Here is a 25,208-nt window from a genome sequence, read left to right as displayed (position 1 = left end):
TCACAACAGTGGAAACTAGGAGAAAGTGCGTGACAGGCGCTCGCGCTCGTGTACGTTCGTTTCCTACAATAGCGGAATGTTTTTTTTTGTTTTTTTGTTTTGTCCCCCGCCCCCCTCCCGTCCCAAAGTGTTCGACGTCACTGAAATACTCTGTTCTGATTGGTCCTTCGTACTGCTAATCACACAAAGAAGGCGGGGCGAAAACGGTGAAGAGCAACAAAAAAAAGAAAAAAAGAAAAGAAAAAAAAACTTATTACAAGATGGCGGCGGCGAACTGCTTGTACACTGTAAAACAATAGAAGCAGCAGACCGAGAGTAGAGTTTATTTGTTCGCTTTTTGCGGTTTCTTTTCGCTTGGTTTATCAGACAACGGACTCGGCGGTGGTTGTTTCGGGGTGTGAGTAACTTTTACTGCTCGCTCTCGGTGAAAGTGCTTTATTTATTCCAGCATGCTTTGTTATTAGGGCTAGTTAGCGCTAGCTTGCTAGCTTAGCTACATCTGTAGCTTTGCTCAGTAAGTATCTAGCCGTATAGATTTAATACAGATCAGCTGTTAGCTAGCTAGCTGTTTTAAGAGGAGGGGAGAAAAGAGTTGTGAAAGTGGATAAGTTTGTGCTTTAATGTTTTTTTAATGGCTCAGACGTTTTGTTTATCGGGTTTTAGACGGAAGGGTTGTTTGTGTGAGAAATGTTGATGGTCTAAAAGTTTGATAAAGATAGAGAGAGAGAGAGAGAGAGAGAGAGAGAGAGAGAGACTATTGGGCTATATTGAGGCTAAGGAGTTGGAGAAAAGTCCAAACTCATGAGACAACACTTTTCTTATCTTAATTCAGACATTCAGACTTTATTTACTACTTCTTATTTCTTCTGTATGGTGAGCTTTTCCCACCGGGATGCCATGGATGTTGGAAAAGTCTGCATTCGATAAATAATAAATGCAAAGTACCTAAAGTACCCTTTGTGGTAAACGAGCTCGAGTTAGTTTAGTGGGACTTGTGGGTCTGGCTCGATGGAAAAAGTCTTGTTGTTGCTGAGATTTGTGTAGGCGTGTGTGAGCTCAGAGCATTAAAACCCAGACATTTAACGGTGAATCGCTGAACTATGTCGGGTTTCTTTTTGTTGTTGTGTAACTAGAGCACTAGTTGGCAAATATTGACTAAAATGGAGGCAGTTGAGGAGAGTGTTTTGTAAAAAAATAAAATAAATAATAATAAAATAAAAATTAAAGTGAAAGAGCAAAGGGGGGAAAAAAGGAGGCAGCGATATTTGAAGTGAAAGTTGTTTTTTTTTATATAACCGGGTTGATTGATCGGCATGGCGGATTATGTGGTGTCGAGGCACAGCGCGGTGATGGAGCGGCTCCGGCGTCGCATCGAGCTCTTCCGGCGGCATCACAACAGCTGCCAGAGCCGCTACGACAACACGGCCATGGAGCGCCTCGAACTCGAGAGGCAGCAAACTTTCGCCTTGCACCAGCGCTGCTTGCAGACCAAAGCCAAGCGCTCCAACAAACACCGACAGCCGCAGACTGGGAGCGAGCAGGCGGCGCAGAGAGGCGCGGAGAGCGCCGACGGAGGAGGAGGAGGAGGAAGCGGCGGCGGTAGCGGCGGCAGCAGCAGCGCGCCTGGAGAGCAGAGCCGCAACAGCACCCTGATCGCGGTAAGCACCAACACACCTACCCCAACACTTTAACCACCATACCAATATCACAGATGTGAAAACCCGAACTCATCCAGATTCTCTCTTTAAAAAAAAAAAAAAAAAGATCCTGTTGTCTGAAAGTATGTGCACTCCTGGGCATCACAACCCCATACGTGGTTCTTCTCCAAACTGTTCCAACAAAGCTGGAAGCACACAGCAATTCAGGATGTGTTCGCACGCTGTCGCCTGAGCTCGCTGATGCTCCAAAATCCAGCGGAAAGCCTTCCCGGAAGAGTGGAAGTTATGAGTGCAGTAGGGAAAAACATACGGGTTGTATGGTCCGGTGTGTGTGTATGTGTATATATATATATATATATATATATATATATATATATATATATACACACACACACACACACACACACACACACACACACTCTGGGATGTAGATGACTTCTCTCTCTTGTTTTGAATTTGTTAATAAGTTTGGTGTCGTTTGTGTGTGAGACGTTGCGACCGACCTTGCGAGCGCTTCCCGATCCGGCCACGAATCCAACGATCTGAATCCAAAGATTTCAGCGCGTACTTATTTTCTCAAAGGCGTTTTTTTGTGATCGTTACGGTCAGAAATGCTCGATTTTGCACGTGTGTCTTAAAAATTTTAGACGCATTTGCGGAGTGTTTTGTGTGTGTGTGTGTTTTTTTGTCGTTCTCGTTTTTGCGGAAAACAGCTCGAATTGGCGTTTTTTCACAGGGATGTTCGTCGGTAAATCAGACCTTTTAGCCGTACTCATGTCCGACACGTGAATCGAACGGGGCTTCGGCTTTGGATGGATACGTGCGTGTTTCGATGACGTCACGTGATGCGTCTTGAGTTTGCTCAGTGAGTTTTGCATTCATTTCTGCGATCGCAAAATCTCGGAGGGAATGTCGAAGGCTATCGGAGAAAAATGCTTTCACATGTAGTATGAGATATATAATAATATATATTAGTATTTCTTCTATGTATGGAGACTTTTGGGACAACCTGGTGTGTGTGTGTATGGAAACATAATAAAAAAGTGATCTCTCACATTGATCTCTCTCATGAAATAGCTTTTACCTTTGATCCATTTTAAAGCTCGTATGCATTCTTTAATTTCGTCTCCTATGTATCGTGGTAGACAGTAAAGATTTTTTAAAAAACCCAAACCGTCACTGTCCAAATATTTATGGACCCCATCGCATATAAACGGTTCATCAGAATTCGTTCGGACAGGCGAAAATCTTTGCGTGTAAACGTGGCCGCCGATCCGGAGTTTCCGGGCCGTACGTATCAGCCCCGCTGTCTGTCACGTAAGTACATCAATTGTTAACGTTTAGGTCTTAGGTCTGATTTGGAAAGGATGCGTTAAGTACTGTTAGTGATATTGTGAGGTGAAATGCGCCCGTGAGCTGACAAGCGAGTGCTCGTTTCTGATTAACCTAGACGTGCTCTTCCATCTCCTCCAGGATGGCGCTAACACACAGGTTCTTCACGATGTGGAAGTATTACATACCGACTGATGGCGTTTCTCCAAAATTACACAATGTTGACTGCTAAGGACACAGTGTCACGAGTTCTAAACTCTCAATTTTCTTAAAGCGTATTCAATACATGGTGTTCAATCCCAGAATGCCCTGCAGAAGGATGGTGTCCAAACATTAGCTGCTACTACTACTACTACTACTACTAATAATAATAATAATAATAATAATGATGGCAGCAAGTTGTTATGGGAAAAGAAGTAGAGGATTATTTGGTGCACTGGGCCCGAGAAACAGGGTTTATTGGGAAACGTGATCCATCTTGGGGTTTTTTTGTGCTTGTTGTAGAACTTGATGGTTCGTTCAGTAGATTTCATCGTGCTGCTGAAGGAGAGCTTAACCAAAGTCACGTCTTGCTTAATGGCAGCTATTTAAAACGAGAGAAGTGCAGTTTCCTTCCCTATAAACACAGGGGTGTTGTGACAGAGCGAATGCGGCCTGGAGTGAATGACTAGACTAATTGTCCCGTACCGCCACGATGTCAAGCGACGCTCACGCCGGTTATATTCTATTACCGGAGCTGCCAATCTTTTAGCATTTTGCATAGCGCTGCAGTATCTCGCCGGGGTTCGCTCGTACGAGCTAGGACAGATGTGCTTAAAAGCACAGAAGCAGTCCGCTTCACCACGATTAAGTGCCGTCCCCTTCCCCGTTTCATCGGCGCGTCGGAAAGCTCGTATTTATGAGTCGAACGCGCACGGATGTCTCGGAGTAATTGTGATGTGGGGGAAACTCGACATTCTTGCTCTGCTTATAACATCAAGTCTCTTGCTTAGCCCTTACACGTGACCCGGGTCAGCTGGACGGATCGTTCTGGACCCGGAGTTAAACGTGGAGCGTGTGTTGACGTGTACGGCAGATTTTGTCAATGGTCTTTGTTTTTAACACTTCTTCAGTAAGATGGGGTTTGGACACTCCACGTCTGTACGTGTTCCTCCTGCCTTGACCTTTAGTGAGCACCTCTCTTACAGCGATGTCTTCTCGGTTTGTGTATCTCTCACGCTAAAACAAAGGTAGCCCGAGTAAACACAGTACAATTTTACTGAAGGAAAGAAAGTCACCCGGCACCTTTCACCCGTATGAAAAACTAATTGCCCCCTTCCATTTGTGCCAACTTTAGCTGCAACAACCACAACCAAACGCTTCCGCTAACTGGACATCAGTCTTTCACTTACTTCTAGGACTAGGATTTACTCCTGTGCATTCGCACTTGAGTTTCAACTTGCGGACTGAAGACCGGACATTCTCCTTTAGGATTTTCTGGTAGAGAACAGAATTCATGTTTACTTCAATTATTGCAAGTTCCCCTGGCCCTAAAGCACCAAAGCATCCCCACACCATCACACTCCCACCACCATGCTTGCCTGTAGGTATGATGTTCTTTTTGTGGAATTCTGTGTTTGGTTTACGCCAGATGTAACGGGACTCCTGTCTTCCAGATAGTTCCACTTTCAGCTCCTCAGTCTCCCAAAAGGTTTGAGGATCATCAAGGTGTGTTTTGGTAAAATTCAGACGAGCCTTAATGTTCTCCTGGGTCAGCAGTGGTTTTCACCTCACCACTCTTCCACGGATGCCATTTTTGCCCGGTGTCTTTCTGATAGTGGGGTCATGAACAGTGACCTTTATTGATGTAAGAGAGGCCTGTAGGTCCTTTGATGTTGTCCTCGGCTCTTTTGTGACTCGCTGGATGAGTCGTCGCTGTGCTCCTTGGAGGAAATTTGGAAGGTCGGTCACTTCTGGGAAGGTTCACTACTGTGCATTTGGAGATAACGGCTCTCACCGTGGTCCTCTGGAGTCCCAGAGTCTTTTGAAATAGCTTTGTAACCCTTCCCAGACTGACTTATTTCAATCACTACTATCATAATTTCTGGAATTCTCTGGAACTTTGGCATAGTGTGTTACCGAGTAAGACCTTTTAACCAACTTCATGCTGTTACCGTTCTATGTAAGTGTCGATGTGATTGAACAGGGTGTGCAGTAATCAGGCCTGGTTGCGTCTAGTCCAGCTGAACCCCATCATCAATGCAGTTTCATGGATTTGGGGAGTAAGAAACTATGGTGGCAAATACATTTTCACACTGGTCCAGTTGGTATTGGAGAACTTTTTTGCGTCGTTAAATCATTTAAAAACTGTATTTTGTGTTTACCCCGGCTGCCTTTTTAAATTTCTGATACAATTTAGTATGAGATCTACACAAACAGAAGCAATCAGGCACAGTCTGTTATTCTGCCACTTCACCACGTCGGTGTGGTGATGAAACAAAAGTGAAATTAAATGGCAAGCACTATCACACAGGCCACAGTGTCACAATCTAATCAGCAGTCATGAGAAACGGAGTCATGGCACATCTATCACACGCACACACTAAACCACAGCGGGCATCCGTCTTCGACATTTTGACGTCACCGTTTTCAAAGATATAAACGTTTCGGAAAAGTGAATTATTTCCCGTAATTTAATTCCAGAAGCGGAACTTTTCATATATTCTAGATTCATTACACATATTTTAATATTTTTTTTGCCACGTCCAGTTAGAAACAAGTCAGACCCGTTCGAGCAAACGATCCGCTTCCGTGTGTTACGATAACGGAGGATCTGGATGCGCGCACGAAATCCTCGGTGTTGTACAGGATGTACGCACCGATGTGTGTGAGGTTGTGAAAGAGAAACGCGCACCAGCGTAACCTCAGAGTTTACCACAGCATGCGAAGCCTGACGAACAGGAGATCTGCCTCTGCCAGAACGACGGGACAAGGACGGTATTGCGATTTACAGTCACGTTACGCTTTCATTGTTTGTCCGTGCGGACGTGACGCTCCGAAGCCTACAGACTGGTCGGACTGCAAAAACCGTCACCGCCACATTCTTTTAAATGATTGAGAAAGCTAATACGACTGCACGTGTTATTACATGATAAAATGAAAGAGCCAATCAGGTTCCAGTGTTTTTAGCGCTGGTCGTTCGGTAAGGGTTTACGAGCGGACAATGCGGTTTGCGTTTGAACTTTTACTGGCGTGCTCCTGTCATGTCCATTCCTCTCTAAAAACGTTAAACAGCCATGGATAAAGGAAACCTTCATCAGCTAGCGCATTGGCCAAGGGAAATGGTCCGGTGTGCCCAGTCTGTCTACCCGGTCCCGTTTTTCGGTTGCCTGGAAATCTAACCGCTAAAAAGTGCTAGCTAATGTAACACGGTGAGCTAGTTAGCCTGTTCTGTCCGGTGCGTCAATACAAACTAAAGCAAACGAGCGAGAATTCTTGTGACCAGAGGGGGAGACGAGCGTATAGCCATATATATTAATCCCAATAATATATTAATGGTTCTACAGACTGATTTAATTCTAATTAATAGTTAATTAGCTCATTTTCCAGTTAATTTAATGTTCAAGTGTTCCCAACTAGCACTGACATCTAATGATGGAATGTGGCACGGGACTTTTTTGGCTAGAAAGCGTTTTGTTTTTGTTTTTCTTGGGCGAAGTGTAATTTTTTTTCCAAACAACATATGAAACATGTACATTATTATTATTATTATTATTATTATTATTATTATTATTATTATAATATACAGTTGTGTATTACACCTGGGGAAATTGGTTTGTGTGTGGACAAAGTGTACGAAAGTCACGTTCCAAGTTCTTCTCTTGTTTTTATTGTCTAATAAGATATTAGACATCTGTCTAATTAGACTTGACCACTTCTCTCTAATGTTATCATCAATTAGGCGAACGAATGAAGTTTTGACGGATTCATTCAATTTTTCTACTTCAAACAAGTCGAAACGTGATTATTATTATTATTATTATTATTTATTTTATTTTTTTTGGCGGGGGGTGAATTCTAGCGCTCTGGCGAGTGTTCTTTCTTTGTAATTTGATGCGTTTTGCCTTAAAACACTTTTCGGAGAGAGAGTTTTGGCTGCAGTGGCTCGTTTGTTCGGCTGTAATAGGAGACCGGCTCTGTAATCCGCTTTCAGCAGTCGAGTTTTGTTGTAACCAAAATATTATGTCGCAGAATTATTGCTGATTGGAGGAAAACACAAAAACAAAATAAAATTAAAGCCTAACCCTTAGAGCAGTAGCGATGCGGTGCGAGAGGAGGTTATTTCCTCCACTTTATGGAGGTTAAATTTTTTTTTTTTTTTTTTTTTTCGGTCACGCTTTTGTTTCCATCATCGTCATGGCTCTGCATACGACGGTTTCATGTGTCGCCACGCCCACTTTTGGAACTGGATGTATGCCGGTCTCATGCGTCTCAGAATTACAATATTAAGAACAGTCTTTCTAACACGGTCAGCGGAGCCTGTTTTAGTTATTTTCCAGAGTGTAGGTTTTCTCTGAAACCTGTACATGATTTCAGTAATGTTTGCCACTACCTGCGTTTTCAGACGGCTTTAACAGGTTATCAGGATCTCTATTATGCCCTCACCTCACACCTACGCAGAATCCCTTACAGGGAACCGGCTAGGCTTTATTCTGTTAAGGATTTGGACCGGTGCCCGGGAATTCCACTTGTAGGACGCACCGTCGATGATGATGATAATGCGGTTGCCCTTGGCGGTGCGGTGGAGGGAATGGGGGTTGAGGGGGATTTCACTTTCTTTCGGAAACGCCCTTTGTGTGTGCCCGAGTAAAAGCGTAATAACAGACTTGCTCCACCTTACTGGATTGTCATTCTTCAGAGCAGAAAGTAATGATCCTGTTTAACTGGAGAGCAGTTATTAATACTGTATAATTGTAATTTCACAATTCTAGCATGATGTGTAGCTTTTAAAGCGCTCGATGCATGTTATGTGTTTTTCAGTAGGGACGCTCCGTACGATCGGCCGCCAAGCGGTACGACTCGATCGATAGTCTCAGGAACCGATCGCAATTAGAGGACGCACAGCTTTAACATGGCAGTCACGTCCTCACCAGCGTGGAATTATTACGCAGTCTCGTGAAACACTGAGAAATTAGCTGTTTGCCGTGTTTTTTTTTTTGTTTTTTTTTTAAATCCCCATGAAATTGTCCGTTGTAAAACGAATTTGTTGGGCTTGTTTATTTGATCCTCAATTAAAACAACAATCTACAACATTACTGTAAGTAATATAACCAAGGCAACATCTTGTGGTATTACTTCATCTGGGCGGAGGGGGATGGATATCGTTATCGGTCGCTCACGACGAAGAGTAATCATTAGAACACGTGTCCTTGCTTAGACTGTGAAGGAATTTAGCCACGATCTTTAGAGACTGGTACCGTGATTGAACGCTTGGGCATTAAACGAATGGGGTGCGAAGCCCTTAAAAGCCGTTCCACTTGCAATAAAAGCATAAAAGTCTGCACGATGGGTGTTAATGACACCCTTGGAGCCCTGTATGCAGTGCGTCAGTCACAGCAAGATCGCGTATCTGAGCCATCTTCAGCACCCCAGCGTTATCGCCGCTGGGTTCGTTATCTTAAACTAACTCGTTAAAAGTTTTGAACACCCAGGTCGTGTGTAAATCCTCCATGATTCGGTGATGGAGGACTCCGTATAGAGATTCTTGTTGGCGTGCTGTATGTCCTCCAGCTCTCAGAAAGGCTGTCCGAAGGAAAGAGGCCGATCGGGGGACTTTTAGGATGACCCGGGTCTAAGCTCACCCTTCCCCCAAACTCGGCCACACAGACGACTCACCATTGTTCCCATTGCCCCGAGGACAGATGTGTGTGTGTGTGTGCTGATGCAAGTGTCCATACTGGAGCCTTTACCCTGCAACAGGAAATTTGTTGCTTAGGCCAAAGTTCAGTGTGCACTATTTACAGTGTTCTCAGTTTGAAATTTTTTTTTTTTATTCATAACGCCTCGTAAACGATTCGGCAGCGCACGTTGAGAAATTCTCCCTTGGTTTGCTTGGCAGCGTGTCGACGCTGACGCTCCCCTCCGTCCCAGAATGACTCAGTAAATCTCATCTTACCTGCTAAGCAGTTGGCCTACATTTCCTCTTACTCAGCTGCTGATACGATACGAGTAAACATAAAGGCTGTTTTCACTACACAAATATTGCTTTCGCTTCTGATAACATTTTAAATGCCAACGTTTCGTCATCGTTTTGGGGGAAACGCAAAACTAGCTCCAAGACCTCTCTATTTGTAATGATACCCTCGCCGTGTAAGAGCGCCGTCAGCACCCGAGCATTCGTTGTCAGCTTGCTGCTTGGCGTAACGTATCACTAAAGCTACGGCGCTGCCAAGCAGCTCTCGGTGGTCCGCGTGCCCGGTTCGGTTGGCGTTTGTCCGAGGTGGGCGACCCTCGCACTGCTTCATTGTGGCCTAAATGGCAAGCAGCGCCTGGCCAGGAATTCGGCACGCTCCCTCAACCCCGCTGCAGCCACAGCGCTGCCTCTTTTGTTGTGGTTCGTACATCCATACGCATGGTAATTAGCCTCATGTGGCTCAGCCCTGTGGTGGCCACAGTTGTGAAGAGGGCGAGTCATGAAGGCAGAGAGAGAGAGAGAGAGAGAGAGGGGGGCGGGGGTGAAAGGGGTTAGTGAAAAAGATTAAGAACAGAGGTGGTTTAGGAAAAAGTCTTGGGAATGTGAGAAAGGGTGTGCATGCGTAACTTGAGGGAGACGATCCTGGCACAAACGTGCAAAAAGAGAGACCAGTTTTTCTGGTTCAGAAAGCCCTGCAGTGACTCGCCTCTCTCAATGGTTTTGTGTGTGTGTGTCGGAGAAGGTGTTAAGCCTCAGCTAACTCAGCTAGTGTTCAGATGAAACTGCAACCTCAGCTAACGCTGGGACTGGAGATTAAACACGGGGCATGTTAAGATACGACCGTCTGTGCGATACATTGTATAGACCGATGATTGATTCATTGCCCCCGTGAATAGTTTGCCAAATGTATGAATTGACTTGGCACTAGGTCAGTGTCCGCCATCTTAAAACAAGTGCTTGGAACTCTAGAACAATAAGCGTTTTATTGCAAGCCTAACACCCCTGGGTTCTGTTTACTAGTGCTACTGCAATCTGTTGAAAGAAATAGCCTTTTTGTTTGTTTGTTTTGTTAAAAGGTTGTTTTAATGTTTTTATTCTATGCCCTCTAGTTGCAGGAGACAGTGAAGAGGAAACTGGAGAACGCCAGCCCTCCTGTTGGCCGTGACCAGGTAAATGGATTCAGTGACGGTTACCCCCCATCAAAAAAGTCATGTTTGGAAGATGCATGCTTGGGTAGTCTGAATGGGTCCTCAAATGGCATCATGCCCCCTCATTCACCCATGGACACCAAGCATGGTTTGGCTGCTGACTTAGCACTGAATGGTGCACCAGCGGTGGGTACTGCTGAGCAAAATGGTGTCGCTCTCTCCGCTGAGTCTGACATCCGTCTGAAGGAAATGAAGCAAGAGCCCATGGATGACATCCTGCCTACCGGTGGGGGCAACGGCAACATCATCCTGCCTGACCTCAACCTGAACGAACAGGAGTGGACCGAGCTCATGGAGGAGTTTAATCGCTCGGTGCCTTATGAAGAAATCCAAGAGCTCTTCAACGACGGTTTTGAGGACCGCAAGGACTCGGAGGTGCCATCTAGCACTGTGGCACCTTCCAGCCTCCTCCCCGCAGACCTCGCTACGGTTAAGGCAGAGTTTTCCCCAGCACCCGCCTCTTCTGCCTTTGAACAGGACACGCGCACTGGGTCACCACACATCCCGTCCACCTCGTCTGGGCCTCCGATGCATGCCAGCTCCCCAATCATGCCGCCAGCCTCTGCCTCCTCACCTTCTCTGTCCGGACACCAGCATACGCAGCAGCAGCCTAGCCAGCCCAGGCCGCTGCAGAACCACCTGATGCCACCCAAAGACTTGTCGCCGGCGCAGCAGCTGCAGCAGCTAGCTGCTCGGGAGCAGCACAGAGCACAGCTCATGCAGAACCAGCAGCACCAGGTCCAGAAACAGCAGAAACAACAACAGCAGCAGCATCAGCAACCGCCAGCACCCAAATTTCACCAGCAGTCCAATCATCCATCAACTTGGCAGAGTGCCCCTCCTAATCAGAGTCAACTAGGAGGTGGTGCGTTTGGCCTGGAGAAGCCCACTAGCCCCTCGCTCTATCCTTCTGACTTCCAGAATCCCAAGTCCCTACTCATGCCTGGCCAGCAGCCCACTAAGGGCTCTCCAAAAGCCAGTGCCCCAGGGGCATACATGCAGCCCAGTGGGCACCCGATGTTGGGTCATGGTACAGCTGCGTCTGGAACCCTCACCCATCAACCAGCATCTGGAGGCCAGGCGGCCATGTTGGACTACAACAACACCAAACCGCTGAGCCACTTTGAGGCCGGAACACCAAGAGGCCCCGTGAACACGCAGAGTCAGAACAAAGCGGCGATGCTCAACCTCCTGCACCAGCAGCCGCAGATGAAGCCGAGGCCGACTGGCATGCCATTCAGACCTCCAACACATCTGCCACACTCGCAGGTAAGGATCTGCAGAGCAACAACGTACATGTTCTACATTTCACAATTAGCTAAACGCACTTATTTGGACAGACACTTTAAAGCATGAAAAAGAATCACGTTTTTTTTCCCTGAAAGGTTATCTCCTAAGTTGTAGGTTTTCTCTATGTTATTGACTTGCTAAGTGGTGTTTTGGAGCTGTAGTCTGGACGTGTGTGCGGTTGTCCCAGTGTGTCTGGCAGCAGGTCTCTTCAACCTTGGGGATGATCACAGTTTGTCTGGGTCAAGCAGCTGGTTGCTAAGAAGCAAAATGCTGGCTGGCGCTCTCTCTCTCCCACACACACACACACACACACACACACACACACACACACACACACACACACACACACACACAGGGATGGGGGCTGGGATGGGCCAGTAAGTCGCAGCCCATAGACAGAGGAGTCAGTAGAGAAGAGCGAGTGGGAAGAAAGGGGGCTGAGATGGAGGGAGGGACACAGGGCCGACAAAGCAGTCTTTCATGCAAAGTTCCTCCCCCCTCCCCTGGCTGTCGTCCTGCGAAGAGTATTTTGGGATTGGCCCCCGTCTCTCTCGCGGTTCTCCCTATTTAAATATAGCTGCTTAACCCACTTGGGTTTTTTTTCATTCTCCTTCTTTCATGAGATGAACTTTTTTGCTCTTTTTCACTTTCCTTCAATACTTTTTTTTTGTAGTGCATTGAGCTTCGTTTTTCTTCTTTCTCTCTCTCTCTCTCTCTCTCTCTCTCTCTCTCTCTCTCTCTCTCTCTCTCTCTCTCTCTCTCTCTCTCTCTCTCTGTGTTTTTGTCTCTGCCTTCCAACTGTAAACTGCACATTCCTGGCTGGAGAGAAAGAGGAGTAGTCTTGCTCTTGGCACCCTATTTGGGTCTTGTCACTTTTTCATGCACACATGACGACCATGTGCATGTGTGTGTGAGAGAGCGAGCGAGCGAGAGAAAAAAAAACGCTTGAATGGAAAATGTATGAATGGAAAGTGGCCAGGGATTGCATCCTTGATTTATTTTTAACGCAGCTTGCAGGCGCTGCGCTTGTCGTATTTGTCTTTGGGTAACTGAAAGTGCCAGTGTAGTTCTTGGCTGTCCGTGGTGCACGCTCCAGAATCAAACCCGTAAACTGTGCGTTCGAATCAGTCACCGTTACGTCACCTTGTGTGAACTCGATGACTTGAATTTCCTCAGGTCCTGGGTTTTAAAGCATAGAGAACACAAAGTGATTTGAAAGCTCAGAGTGCGCCATTATTTTTTTTCCATAGTAAAGTCTAGCCAGTGACATCTCAATTTCAAGTTCTTAGTGCTTTTAGATTTGAATTTCATCTGCTGACTGTTCTCCTCCGTTCCTCAGATTTGCTTATTATTTTTTGTCTCCCATCTGCTCTTGACCAAAGTTTTTGTGCCCTGCCCTCTAGTGGGAAGGACTAGTTCACTGCAGTTCAGTCATCCTTAAATCTCTGGCTCTTTGTGCTTTATAGCATTTTTATACGGGGGACCGGGGGTGTCACAGACCCCCACAGACCCTGGTATAACAGAATTCGAAGGTTACTTACAGACCATTATATGCATTTAGTTGGAGCATTTTATTCTTTAACTTTTAAAAACCAGCTCGAAAACATGTGTGTGTGTATGTATGTATGTATGTGTGTGTGTGTGTGTGTGTGTGTGTGTGTGTGTATATATATATATATATATATATATATATATATATATATATATATATATATATATATATATATATATATATATATATATATATATATATATATATTATATAATATAATATAATATATATAAAATTTATTTATATAATTATTTATTTCACGTTTGTTTCTCTTTCAGCAGGAGCCAGGTACTTACCCATCTGCGCCCCATGTCCCGGGCCCTGGTGCCATGGTAACGCAGCCGGGTGGCAACGGCATGACCGCTAACCACAATAACGCAGCCTATCTGAGCGGCCTGCAGAAGCAGCAAATGCAGATGTTGAGTCCACAGCAGAAACAGTTCCTCCAGAGACAGATAATGGCCGAGCAGGTCAGAGGGGAAACGGGTACACGTGGGCCTGGGTGTTAAAGATGTATTCGGAGTTACGATAGTTATTATTATTATTATTATTATTATTATTTATTAAAGTTATTGCGCTATAGTGCAGTTTAAGACACTTAGCAATTTTCTAAGAGGTTCTGTTACACACAACCTTTTTTTTTTCTTTTTTTTTTTTTCTTCCTGCTTCCTGGTTGTAACATTACATGTATCATGTGGAAAAGTTTAAGTTTAAGGAGGGAATATTCATGCAATACATCATGGGTGCCTTTTTTCTCTCGTCTCACAGGAGAAGCAGCGGCAACAACAGGAGCAGCAGATGCAGAGACACCTAACCCGTCCACCACCTCAGTACCAGGACCAGCAGAACCCACCTACCCAGCAAAACCCATTCCAGCAGCAGCCGCAGGTCTCCCAGTTTCCAGGTACTTACTAAATGTCCTGAGAGTTCAAGCATCTCTCTCTCTCTCTCTCTCTCTCTCTCTCTCTCTCTCTCTCTCTCTCTCTCTCTTTGTCTTTCTTTCTCTCTCTGTCTCTGTGTCTGTCTCTCTCTGTCTGTCTGTCTGTCTGTCCCTCTGTCTTTCTGTCTGTCCCTCTGTCTGTCTGTCTCTTTCTTTTATTCTCTTTGTCTCTCTGTCTCTCCCTCTCTTTCTTTTCTTTCTTTTTCTCTCTTTCCAGGGCCTGTGTGTGAAAAGCTGCTGCGTCACTCTTTCCATACAGGCGCTGCTTTGTTCCTTTGTAAAACTTTCAGCTTTCCTGATATGCAAAGTGTGCTTACTGACTCATTTGAATCGCAAACAGAAAGGTCTAGCAGTCAGTCATTAGGTTCGAAGTTTTCGCTCATGTACAGTTACAGATAGAGTGCATAAAATGGGCTTTACAGTACATTGTGTGTACCACATTGTGACCGTGGTCTGATTGTTGTTCTGGTTTAAGTCTTCAGGAGTAAACTGTACTAAGCAGTAGGTTTTGCTAGCCAAAGCTTTTAGTGTAACCTAGAAGTGGGGAATATGGCAAACCACAGTACATACACACACACACACACACATACATACATACATACATAGTTCAGTATACACATATTATCATAATATTTTGTTCTGCTGGAACAAAAACAGCATTGCAGTAAAATGGACCAAACCCTGTTACTTTGTAAATTAATGTATTTTTTTTTGCTCTAGGTTCATCTCAGCCGATGGGCAGCGTGAACTCCCTCGGCGGTCCGGCTCCTGGTGTTCAACGCATGTTTCCTCAAAATCAAAGCATGATGGGAATTGGTCAGGGCGGAGGTCCTGGCTCGGGCGCGCCGCCTGCAGCCGGTCAGGCAGATCTGAGCCGGTCATCTTGCGCGGGTGGGCTCGAGGCCCAGCAGGTCCTTTACGGAAACATGCCTATGCTCCCGCCCCACGCCAACCAGCAGAGAATGCCCATTACCGCAATGCAGAACTACAGACACAACCTTCTAGTCCAGCAGCAGACCCATCTCAAACAGCAGCAGCAGCAGCAACAGCTGGCTCGTATGCCTAACAGTATTCCCAGTGCTATGGCTAACAACATGAGCACCATGCCCAGTTCAATGCCCAACACCATAACCAGCAATATCCAGGGTGCAATGACTCCACAGGCTCAGCCATGGCAGCAGCAACAGCAGCATCCAAGTCTTCAGCAGGGCATGACTGGTCAGCCTAATCCCAACAACGGCGTCTTACCCGCTGGCTTTCCAAACTCTAGTTTCCACATGCAGCCCAGGATGACCAAGCTGCCCGGCAGTGCACCCTTCACCCAGGCTGGCTTGGGGAATGGTGCAGCTGGTAGGCCTATGGTGGGTATGAACCCGGGGCAGATGATGCCCAACATGGCCCAGCAGAGAGCAAACAGTGCCACCATGGCACAGCAACAACCTCAGCAAGGACAGTCAGCACCCCCTCAGTCGCAGCAGGTGCTGCCCGATCTGGGGCAGTTTGTGCAGCCGCAGGGTGGTCAGGTGCCTAACCGTACCGCGGGCATGCAGTGCAACCAGGCCTACCAGGTCAACCGGACACCCAGTCAGCAGCTGCCGTTCGGATACAACACCCAGTCCGGGGCCGGCTTAGCCAGCTTTCCTGGCGAGAGCGACCTGGTTGATTCGCTGCTGAAGAACCAGACTCCGCAGGAATGGATGGACGACCTTGATGAACTGTTGGCCAGTCATCAGTGATTGGGACTCAAACTAGAAAACTGAGTGATGTGGACATTACTGACTGTTTTCTGGTCAGAACTGCTGTACTGTGTGTATGTATGTGTGTGTGTGTGTGTGTGTGTGTGTGTGTGTGTGTGTGTGTGTGTGAGTGATAAAAGGCTTATTGGGCATGAGAAAGAAGCCTGTGTGTATTGAGTATTCCTAGGGCTTTCATGATATGTAAAGCTAAAAGAAGGAAAAAAAAATTCTACTACTGATCCTGTGGCTCAGTATTAAAACCACTGAATCATACCCAGATTTAATGGGTCAACACGCACACAAATTATATATATATATACACACACACACACACATTTTATTTGCCTTCTTGTTGTTAAGGCGAAATAAATTTGCCAGAATTGGCGTTTATGTGCCTAAAAAGCTAGGTGCTAGGTATCCAGGCCAAGTCCAGACAGACTGGATACACACCTGGAATCAGTCTGCAGATATTTCAGATGTTCACGGACTGTATTTGAGACCATCGACTCGTACTGTGGATCGCGCCACCTTCCACCTTCTCACTCGGTTCCCCCAAGCCTTAGTCCTGAATCCATGGCCTTTTAAATCTAACATCATCTGCGACTGATTCCACGGCAGACAGGAAGTTTGTTCCTCCCATTCGGCGTGTTCATTCGGCAGTAGAGCGTGAAATCTCCGCTACCAAGAATTCTCACCGCGGATCGTTCCGAGCGTCCCGAGTTTGTAGTTTTTGTTCTGTTGGAAGCGAGCGGTCTCGCTTTAGGAGCGCCCGATGATGCAGCATTATGCTAAAACACTAAAATGTTAACCTTTCTTTCCGACGTTACACTAAATCAAATGTTTCTCCCTTTTTAAAAACGTTTCTAACCAATCAGAGAGCGGCGAGAGGTGCCGTCCATTATTTTATCATTTTTTAATTTTTAAAAAAAAAATCTAAATCTTCCCAAAGCTCTCCTTCCTGTGCGTGTTTGTTACATTGAGGTAGATCGGATGTTCCACCTTGAGAAGTGTATGCGTATGTGCGCGCGCTTGTGTGTGTATGTGCGCGTGTGTGTGCATTTGGGTCTCTCAGCTGACGTATGGCTTATCTGTTCGCATCTAGGAGCAAGTTTATTTCAGTATCTGACAGGGCTCCTTGTTTATTTATATATATATTTTTTGTATGTATGCATTTTCCTAAAGTTCTCAGAAAAGATAGATCTTATTTTTATATGTACATTGTTGCGGAATTTTGTAAGTATTTTATACTTTTTATTATTGTTTTCTGCAAAAAAAAAAAGAAAAAAAAAGATCGAGAGTATTATGTAAATATAGTTCTCTAGAAACAGCTGTGTGGCGTGCTTTTTTCTTTTCTTTTTCTTTCCCATGCCGTGGTTGTGATGGTGTTTGGTGGGAAATTTGATTGGCAGCGCATCGGTTTGCTGCAGTAATAGTTACTAGAAAACTTTAGCGTAGGTCAGTTATAATAATTAAAGCCAGGCTATGGTTAACGTGTGCTTCTTTCAACTTCCAGCAGGCACTATAAATCAGTTGAAGCTCTCGGGTTTGAGGGACGTAACAATTCTTTAAATGCCTTCAGAGGAAGTGGTGAGTGAGGAAAGAATTTTCTTACATTTCTTACTGTAGCTTGTGATGTCATAAGTTCGCCCAAGACCGATAAATAAGGAAAAGAAACATTTACCAGTGTAATATGACAATAAATTGTCCATACTGTCTGGGTCGAAGGGATTTTATACTTGCTCTCGCTCTCTCTCATCAGTCACACTGACACTAGCCAGTCACATCTGTCCTTGTATCTGGCGGATATCAAGCAAAGTTTCAAAAGGGTACGATTGGCTGGCTCAAAATGTCCGAGAGGAAGCATGTATTCGTCCTTGTACTTCCTGAGTGGTAGTGGTCATGTTATAGAGGAGAACTGGCGGGTGACCAAATTCTGGATGAAATTGTGGAAGAACTTGGCAATATAACAGATAGATGAAGTAGAATTTTGTAAAGGCTGACTTCTCAAAATTGAAGCATGTTTGGATCGAATTTAACTCGGTTCATAATCAATAATTGAGATTAGAAAACGATCCCTCAGCGAGGAAAAAAATGTCTCATTTGATGTTTTCTTTCTTGGCTCGCACATCCTTTCTTTTTGGTCACCCGGAAAGACAAGACGGCGCAGATTTAAAGAAAAGAGAATTGTGCCATAGAGCGCGGACCAGTCGAGCCCGTCATGGATTCCACAAGGTGTTAGAATCCATGACAAGTTCTGGTCTATTTTGACACGATTGCATGATAATTTCTGCAGTGTTGTAAGCTGCGAATTCATGCGGTCGGTGACTGGGCAGACCGTCGCGGTACGGTGATTGAGACGACTCGTGCTTTGTGACCTCATGCTAGAAGTACTGGATGCGCATGGTTAGCAACAATACTCGCATAGGCTGTGGCGTTAAAAAAAAACAAAAAAACAACGCTTAACTGGTATTAAGTGGGTGCGACGTGTGCCAATAAAACGTTCAGAATCTGCCTTAAACGGCCAAGTGTGTTCACACACAAGGAATTTCTTTGTCTTTGGGTACTCTGGAGCTCTCGGTGTAAATACGTGAAACACTCAAACTCATTCCACAATCAAAGTCACTGAGATCACTTACCTGCAGTTCTTCCCCTGTATCTTCGTGATTTCATGCACTGCCATGCTGCCACGCGATTGGTTACTTCGATAACTGCTCGAGCGAGCACGTATACAGGTGTTCCTACGCAAGAGAGTATGCAAAGCACTGTAACCACAATGTTTGTGTTTTTTTTTTTTTATTATTATTTTTAAGTGGGGAAAGTAGTCCTGCTCCTACTTAAAGGATTAATTGCGCACCTTATAGTGGTTCATTTCTAAACAGTTCCAAATGAAGAATTCATCAAAGCCACTCTACAGAAGTGTTGTGGCTTTGCTTCAACACCAAGTAAACTCTCATGGACTTTAAACGTAAATGGGTTTCGAGTAAACGACTTGGTTCTTGGTACGGGGGAAATGTAGAGAACTTTCTCCGGTTGGAAATCGATCCAAGCGCTATGGATGCTGGAATATTCTCTTATATTTCCATTCCCTGAATTAATCAGACCAGTTCTGTAGTGTCAGGAAAAGAAAAGAAAAAAACAAACAAACCAACCCCATATCCTTTGTAATAATCTTTCCCCCCTCCCAAAAAAAACTAATGCACTAGTGCTTTTAAACCTCTATAGGAGGGACTACAGTACAGGTGTGGGTGGGTGTGTGTGTTCATGCATGCTTACAACTCACACTGGGCAATGCTCACCTCACCTCCACCTACATGTGTATGAAGTAGTGTCATCCTACGAAGCACAGTGTAGATGATCTGATCGTTGATCTGGGTCGTGGTGCATTTCTGCTGAACTATGCTCGACCAGGTGGTGTGTGTTGCTGCCGTTACAGTGCTCGGAGTCCTGGAGCAAGGTAGGAAAAACTCCAACTGCACACACTGTACTGCCTCTATGTTCTCACACGTGTTACATATAGCAACAATACATCCATAAATGTGTTCTGAGGTGACATGCTGGTGACATGGTGGTTGTTATTATTAACGGTGTGTGACCAGGAGTGAACAAATATTAAGACCACAAGTTAAACTTGACCGACACGGTGAAGTACTTAACCTGTGAAAGTGATCGTGTGTTAAAATGAAATGTCATGCGTGGAGAAATCGATTAAATTAGATCGTCGTGGAGATGACCGATAATATCAGGCTTGAGTCTTGGACGCGGGGACGACACACTTGAGACGCCTAAACTGCACCTCGTACCTCGAAGATCCTTACGTTCCAGTTATGTAGCTGAAATCATATTTAAAGGTGTGTTCTAAATTCACACGGCGATGTAAGGGGTGCATGTCTGAAGGTACAACCCCTGAGAGAAAGGACGGTACAGTCGGTGGCCTTGAGATGAGCAGTTTGTGACTCCTTGACGTGTTAATATCCATCCATGGCTACGCCTGTACTCAGAAACCGACCAGCATGCACCTCGTGCGCTGTGTGAAAACAGCTTTTCAGCATTCGTTTTTGACAGGAATCGAAGATATTTGAATGCGCTTTGAATGTTCTCGTGATGCATATACAAAACCCTGCTGCTGTTAGGAGCCTATGAATGAAGTCTTTATCGCCGTCTCTGTCTCTGTGTCAGCGTACTTTTCCCTGCAGGTGATCTACGCCCGACGGAAATACTCCGTTCCACCTCCGGCCACCACGGGACACCCTGATTTTGAGAGGGTCTTCAGAGCACAGTGAGTGTCCACACACACACATCGGTCTTACAGTCCTTGTGAGGACTTTCTATTGACATAGTTATGCCTACACCACATTTTAACCCTTACCTCTGTAACCAAAAGGAGGCTCTTTTTAAAAAATAAATAAATAAATAAATAATAATAATAATAAAAATAATAATAATAAAGGCTGCCATTTATTTAGTTAGTTATTTATTTATTGGAGAACCGAAGCAGTTTTCCTTGTGGTGATCACTCAAATGTCCAAAACTATTAGACATTCCTGCCCTTGTGGGGTGGCGTTTGGCCCGCACCATAAAAGTCCTCAAAATATTACTTCAAGTATAAGTTCATGATGGGTTGCATCGCGTATATTTTGTGTTAAGTCATCGTCTTGTCAAGGCTTTGCTTTAATAATGTGATTAATAGGTGTACTGAACGGTCTGATGCTTTTCATGTTTCACCCGTAGAGCAAACTGTTCGGAATATTTCCCCTTATTCGTGATTACACTTTGGGTGGCTGGACTTTTCTTTAGTCAAGGTAAGACACTTCAACCAGACGAAAGAAAATGGAAAAGACTGTAATGATGCACCGTGTCACAGCATAGAACCACGGCACGCTGGATTTGCATGAACACAGTAAATTATTTGAAAAGCAAAATAGGGGACAGGTTACCGCACGAGTACGTCGGTGTGGTACTCTGAAGTCTGATCGGGCGGAGATACTGTGGGAAAGTTGATGGGGTAGACATGTTAAAATAATGTACTGTGAATAGTTGGACCTTAGGGACCACTATTATGCCTTTTTTTATATATATATATATATATATATATATATATATATATATATATATATATATATATATATATATATATATATATAATATATAAATAAAGCTTTCCTCTTAAAGCTAATCAGGAAGGCGTACCTTCCCAAGGTAAGAGATAGATGCAACAAATTGGACCCTTTATGGTACCACCCCAACAACAAGGAAGAGTACATTCATTTCTGAGAGTGTTTTGTGATTATTTACATACTGAGTGTGATCTTTATTGTTTTTAAAAACTCTTTAAACTCCTCTAGCTCTGTCTGCTTTTCTTGGGTTCCTGTACATTTATGGACGATATCAGTACTTCCGGGGATATGCACAGTCTGCACAGGGAAGGTACAGGATTGTTATCGTCCGTTCATATGTATGTATTTTGTGTTGGGATGAAATTTCACATGATGGCTGTATCTCTCTCTCTCTCTCTCTCTCTCTCTCTCTCTCTCTCTCTCTCTCTCTCTCTCTCTCTCTCTCTCTCAGACTGGCCCCTCTGTACTTCACAGCGAAGGTGCAGTGGGGGCTGATCGCCCTGTCGGCCCTCGGCGTGCTCTGCTCTATGAGTCGTCTGTATTTGGGTGTGGATCTGCTCGGCTCTCTGTGCGAGGTGCTCGGTCTGAATCAACTCGAGTGAATGCGTGGGCATGGGAGAACTCATTTCACCTTCACTGCCCCTAATGAAAGCCTGACATCAGCAAACTTAGTTTAGAAACCACTGGCTCCAGTAAGATAAATACACCAAAACTACAGTTTTAAAATCTTTCCACAGTTCTCCTTGATTACTTTCTTTATGGTGTGTAAGAATTTATTCTGAAGAAATTAATAAAGGGTTTAACATGTATTGGGGCTTTTGATTAATAATAATAATATATATATATATTTTTTAACACATCAGACCTTTTTCTGATATGTTTTCTATCATTTTGTTCCTAACACTTGGGGTGTGGTGTTGGTGAAATAATCAATGAACAAACCAAAAGCTGATTATTTTCCAGTAACAGATTGTCCTGGTGTTTTTTCCTCCTCTCTTTTTACATTTTTTTTTTTTATATTAAAGAGTGACACGTCATACTTTTCCACTTATCGCGTCACCAGCCTCTTTATTCCTCTTTCGTGAAGTTAATAAGACAAAAAAAGCTCCTTTCGTATGTTTTTTTTTTTTTTTTTTTAAAAAGGTGGTCTAGTTAGAGAACAACTGCATGTTTTTAAAAATCAATTTATGTTAAGGGTCTGCTGTACAAGTCGCTGTTTAAGTGTTTAGTACAAAAATGAATAATTACACAGAGTGCATTCATGTAAACCTTTACATTTGTCTTGCAGTTATAACTACAAGGTGTCCCAAAAGTCTCCATACATAGGGGGAAATTTAGTACAATTTAATAACCTCCACTCTCCTGGGAAGGCTTTCCACTCAGTTTTGGAGCGTGGATGTGGGGAGTTGAGCTCATTCAGCTACAAGAGCATTAGTCAGGTCAGGCACTGATGTCAGGTGAGAAGGCTTGGCGCGCAGTTGGCATTCCTGTTCGTACCAAAGGTGTTCAGTGGGGTTGAGGTCAGAGCTCTGAGCAGGCCGTTCGAGTTCTTCTTCTCCAGCCTTCCACTGGCAAACCATGTCTTCATTTAGCCGGAACAGGTCTGGGACCCTTCGTTCCAGTGAAGGGAAACCCAGGATATCCCATGCAGTTGTGTGCTTCCAACTTGGTAAGACCCACATATGGATGTGATGGTCAAGGTGTCCACAAACGTCTGGCCATATAGTTGAGCTGAGCAGCCTAGAAAAGATGGCTTCGGTGGCTATGAGGCTCATATTTCCAACTTTAGTTTTGTATGAACTATGTTCATTCACTTAAACTCTCTCAAATCGTACAGTGTCTCAAATATGTGGTTTCTGACACCTTTATCTATAAAAAATGAACAAAATATATCACAGAGGGAACAAAAGTAGCAGCAGCCATGTTGAAGCAAGAATCACTTCTATATCATTTCACATCCAACTCAGAAGGTGGGTTTGGATGTATAAAATAATTCACATGACAATTTGATTTGTATTTTAAGTTATTAGGTATACATTTATTATTTTTATTTGATACAAATGATACTGAATGATAGTTTTACAGGCAGGAGTGTGGTTTAGTCGTACAGTCTGCACAATGCTAAGCTGCTAGCAAAAAAAAAAAAAAAAAAAAAAAAAAGGTTTAGCCTGGCAGTAGTGTCAAATTTAAAGAAGCAAACTCGATTTGATTCCCAAACACGACTTGGCTGATTGGCAGAGTTTTAATTAATAGGATATTGTGCAACATTTTCTTTTGGATAAATACGTGTTCCCAAATGAATACAAGTCAAAGAAATGGTGGTGTGTCTGAACGAACGAGCTAACTGTTAGCATTATGGAACAACAATCGGATATTTGAAGCGTTCGATAAAAGTTTATATAAATACTTTTATTACATTTACATTATTACGTCATCTAAGTTCTTAGTTGTTGTTATTTTACTTTATACAAAAATGGCTCGTGAAAATGTTTACAGGATTGCTTTCCCCCTGAATATGAAGATTTAATTCGTTAAGTCTGTGTTCACCGCTAGAGGGCACCACCGCCCTTTGGTACCTGGTTGAGTCAGGTTACTGCCCTACACAGGTATATGACCAAATGTTACATCATTTATTTATGTCCTATTTTAATCATTTTTTATTTTATTTTATTTTATGTTGAGGATCGGGGTTTAAAATGCAATGGTTTTACTCACAGTAAGCCTGAAATGACTATCTTTAGGCTGTTTTCATTGCATTAAGCATCAAACATCAAACCCTTTTTGGACACATCAGTGTTTTATGAACAAAAAAAGGTAAACAGTGGGAAAGTTATGTATAATTTCCAGAGTGATAGATTTAAATAATCTTGGCAAATGGTTTATAAAAATAATGTAAAAATAAACATGGGGGTGCATGTTTGTCAATAGATTAAAAAAATAAAATAAAATAAAATTGTTTTTAGTCTCCTTCCACATCTTGTGCACGTATGTGCTTTAGTTAGGGGTTTGGATGAAAAAACAAAACAAAAAAACAAGTATAGAGAAAGCTGGTGAAGTGACTTTTTTTTCTTTTCTTTTTTTTTAAGAGGATCTAGAGGGAAATAAGGGCTTCCAGATGGGATGAAAGGAGAGAAAGAATGCCACATCTTTGACTTTGTTGACCTTTGTGTCTGACAATATCTAATCTAACAAAGTAAAAAAAAAAACTTAGACTGACTAGAACAAATCATTCCACATCATGAGAAATGAAAACTGGACGGGGGAAAAAAGAAGAGAAGAATTTATTTTCTTGGGTGCATCAATATATCACAGAAGAAAAAAAAAAAAGACTTGAAACTGGAAATACCTCAAGCTCAATGTTTAAACATGTTTTGAATCCAACACGTCGTTTACAGAGTTTTTTAATCTGATTAGAGATTTCAGGACCTCGGCATGTGTCAGAGACGATGATCCCTAGTGCTGAACTTGAGGAAGAGAACATCCCCTGACCTCAAATGTAATCCAGTAGTCATTTAACGTGTCGTCTATACTGTATACTATCTATAAATAATGTGAATTTGAACAAAATTACTGGAAAACTCTAATTATTGTACAGGAGTTGCTGTGGCTTAGTGGTTAGTATGTTTGCCTTGCACCTCCGGGCTCGGGAAGAGAGATGAATAATGAATAAGGTGTGGTTTTGGATGTAGTATGTTGTGTATATCAACAGACACAGCTTAGCCTTCAGGGATAGTTTATTTATTTATTTATTAAATTTACAGTGTGCAAGTATTCACGTACACTGTCCTCATGCGAGGTTGTGTCTCCTGTCTAATCTACAGATCGGCCACGGCTTTCCGAAGATTCCCGGAGGAAAGGAAAAGCTTGGAGGAAGTCTGTTCTTCCTCTTGAGTAAACCACCGCAAGTGTTGTTTATTCACTATCTAGGCCACGCCATATCTAGGTTACTATTTAAGGGTGTCTTGTATCTGCTGACCCTCAGGACTAAGGATATTTATCCTCCTGTGTTTTGTTTGAACATCTCACGTGTATAGGATTCGGGGAGACGCTTGTTTAAAGGTGATATGCTTATTAAAGTGAAGGTATCACTCTGCAAGAGAAGGATACCCGTGGCCTGTGGTGTGGAGATTTGGGTATAAGATTGACTCCGTGCCAGTGAGATAATTAGACGTTTGACGGCGTAGGCGTTCGTAAGCTTGCAGTTTG

General features: G+C 43.8%; 2 protein-coding genes across 3 annotated transcripts; both read left to right on the top strand.

The window, feature by feature from the left end:
- Positions 1-222: 222 nt before the first annotated feature.
- On the top strand, positions 223-16,015 carry maml1 (mastermind-like transcriptional coactivator 1). Of its 2 annotated transcripts, none has more exons than XM_017473611.3 (5): positions 223-1,658; positions 10,272-11,639; positions 13,494-13,682; positions 13,981-14,116; positions 14,873-16,015. In XM_017473611.3, exons 1-5 carry the CDS (start codon positions 1,314-1,316, stop codon positions 15,886-15,888), a joined length of 3,054 nt encoding a protein of 1,017 aa, XP_017329100.1. In that variant the 5' UTR covers positions 223-1,313; the 3' UTR covers positions 15,889-16,015. The 2 variants fall into 2 exon arrangements, with proteins under 2 accessions (XP_017329100.1, XP_017329099.1); XM_017473610.3 differs by having other exon boundaries at positions 224-1,658; positions 13,491-13,682.
- Positions 16,016-18,678: 2,663 nt separating this feature from the next.
- Positions 18,679-22,053, top strand: ltc4s (leukotriene C4 synthase). The gene is made up of 5 exons (XM_053682037.1): positions 18,679-19,342; positions 20,065-20,164; positions 20,617-20,687; positions 21,231-21,312; positions 21,454-22,053. The coding sequence occupies exons 1-5, from the start codon at positions 19,285-19,287 to the stop codon at positions 21,602-21,604; spliced, it is 462 nt and encodes a 153-aa protein (XP_053538012.1). The 5' UTR covers positions 18,679-19,284; the 3' UTR covers positions 21,605-22,053.
- Positions 22,054-25,208: the final 3,155 nt, after the last annotated feature.

This window comes from Ictalurus punctatus, chromosome 8 (genome assembly GCF_001660625.3).
Source record: "Ictalurus punctatus breed USDA103 chromosome 8, Coco_2.0, whole genome shotgun sequence".
Taxonomy (NCBI): Eukaryota; Metazoa; Chordata; class Actinopteri; order Siluriformes; family Ictaluridae; genus Ictalurus; species Ictalurus punctatus.
This window is presented reverse-complemented; position numbering and strand designations above follow the sequence as displayed.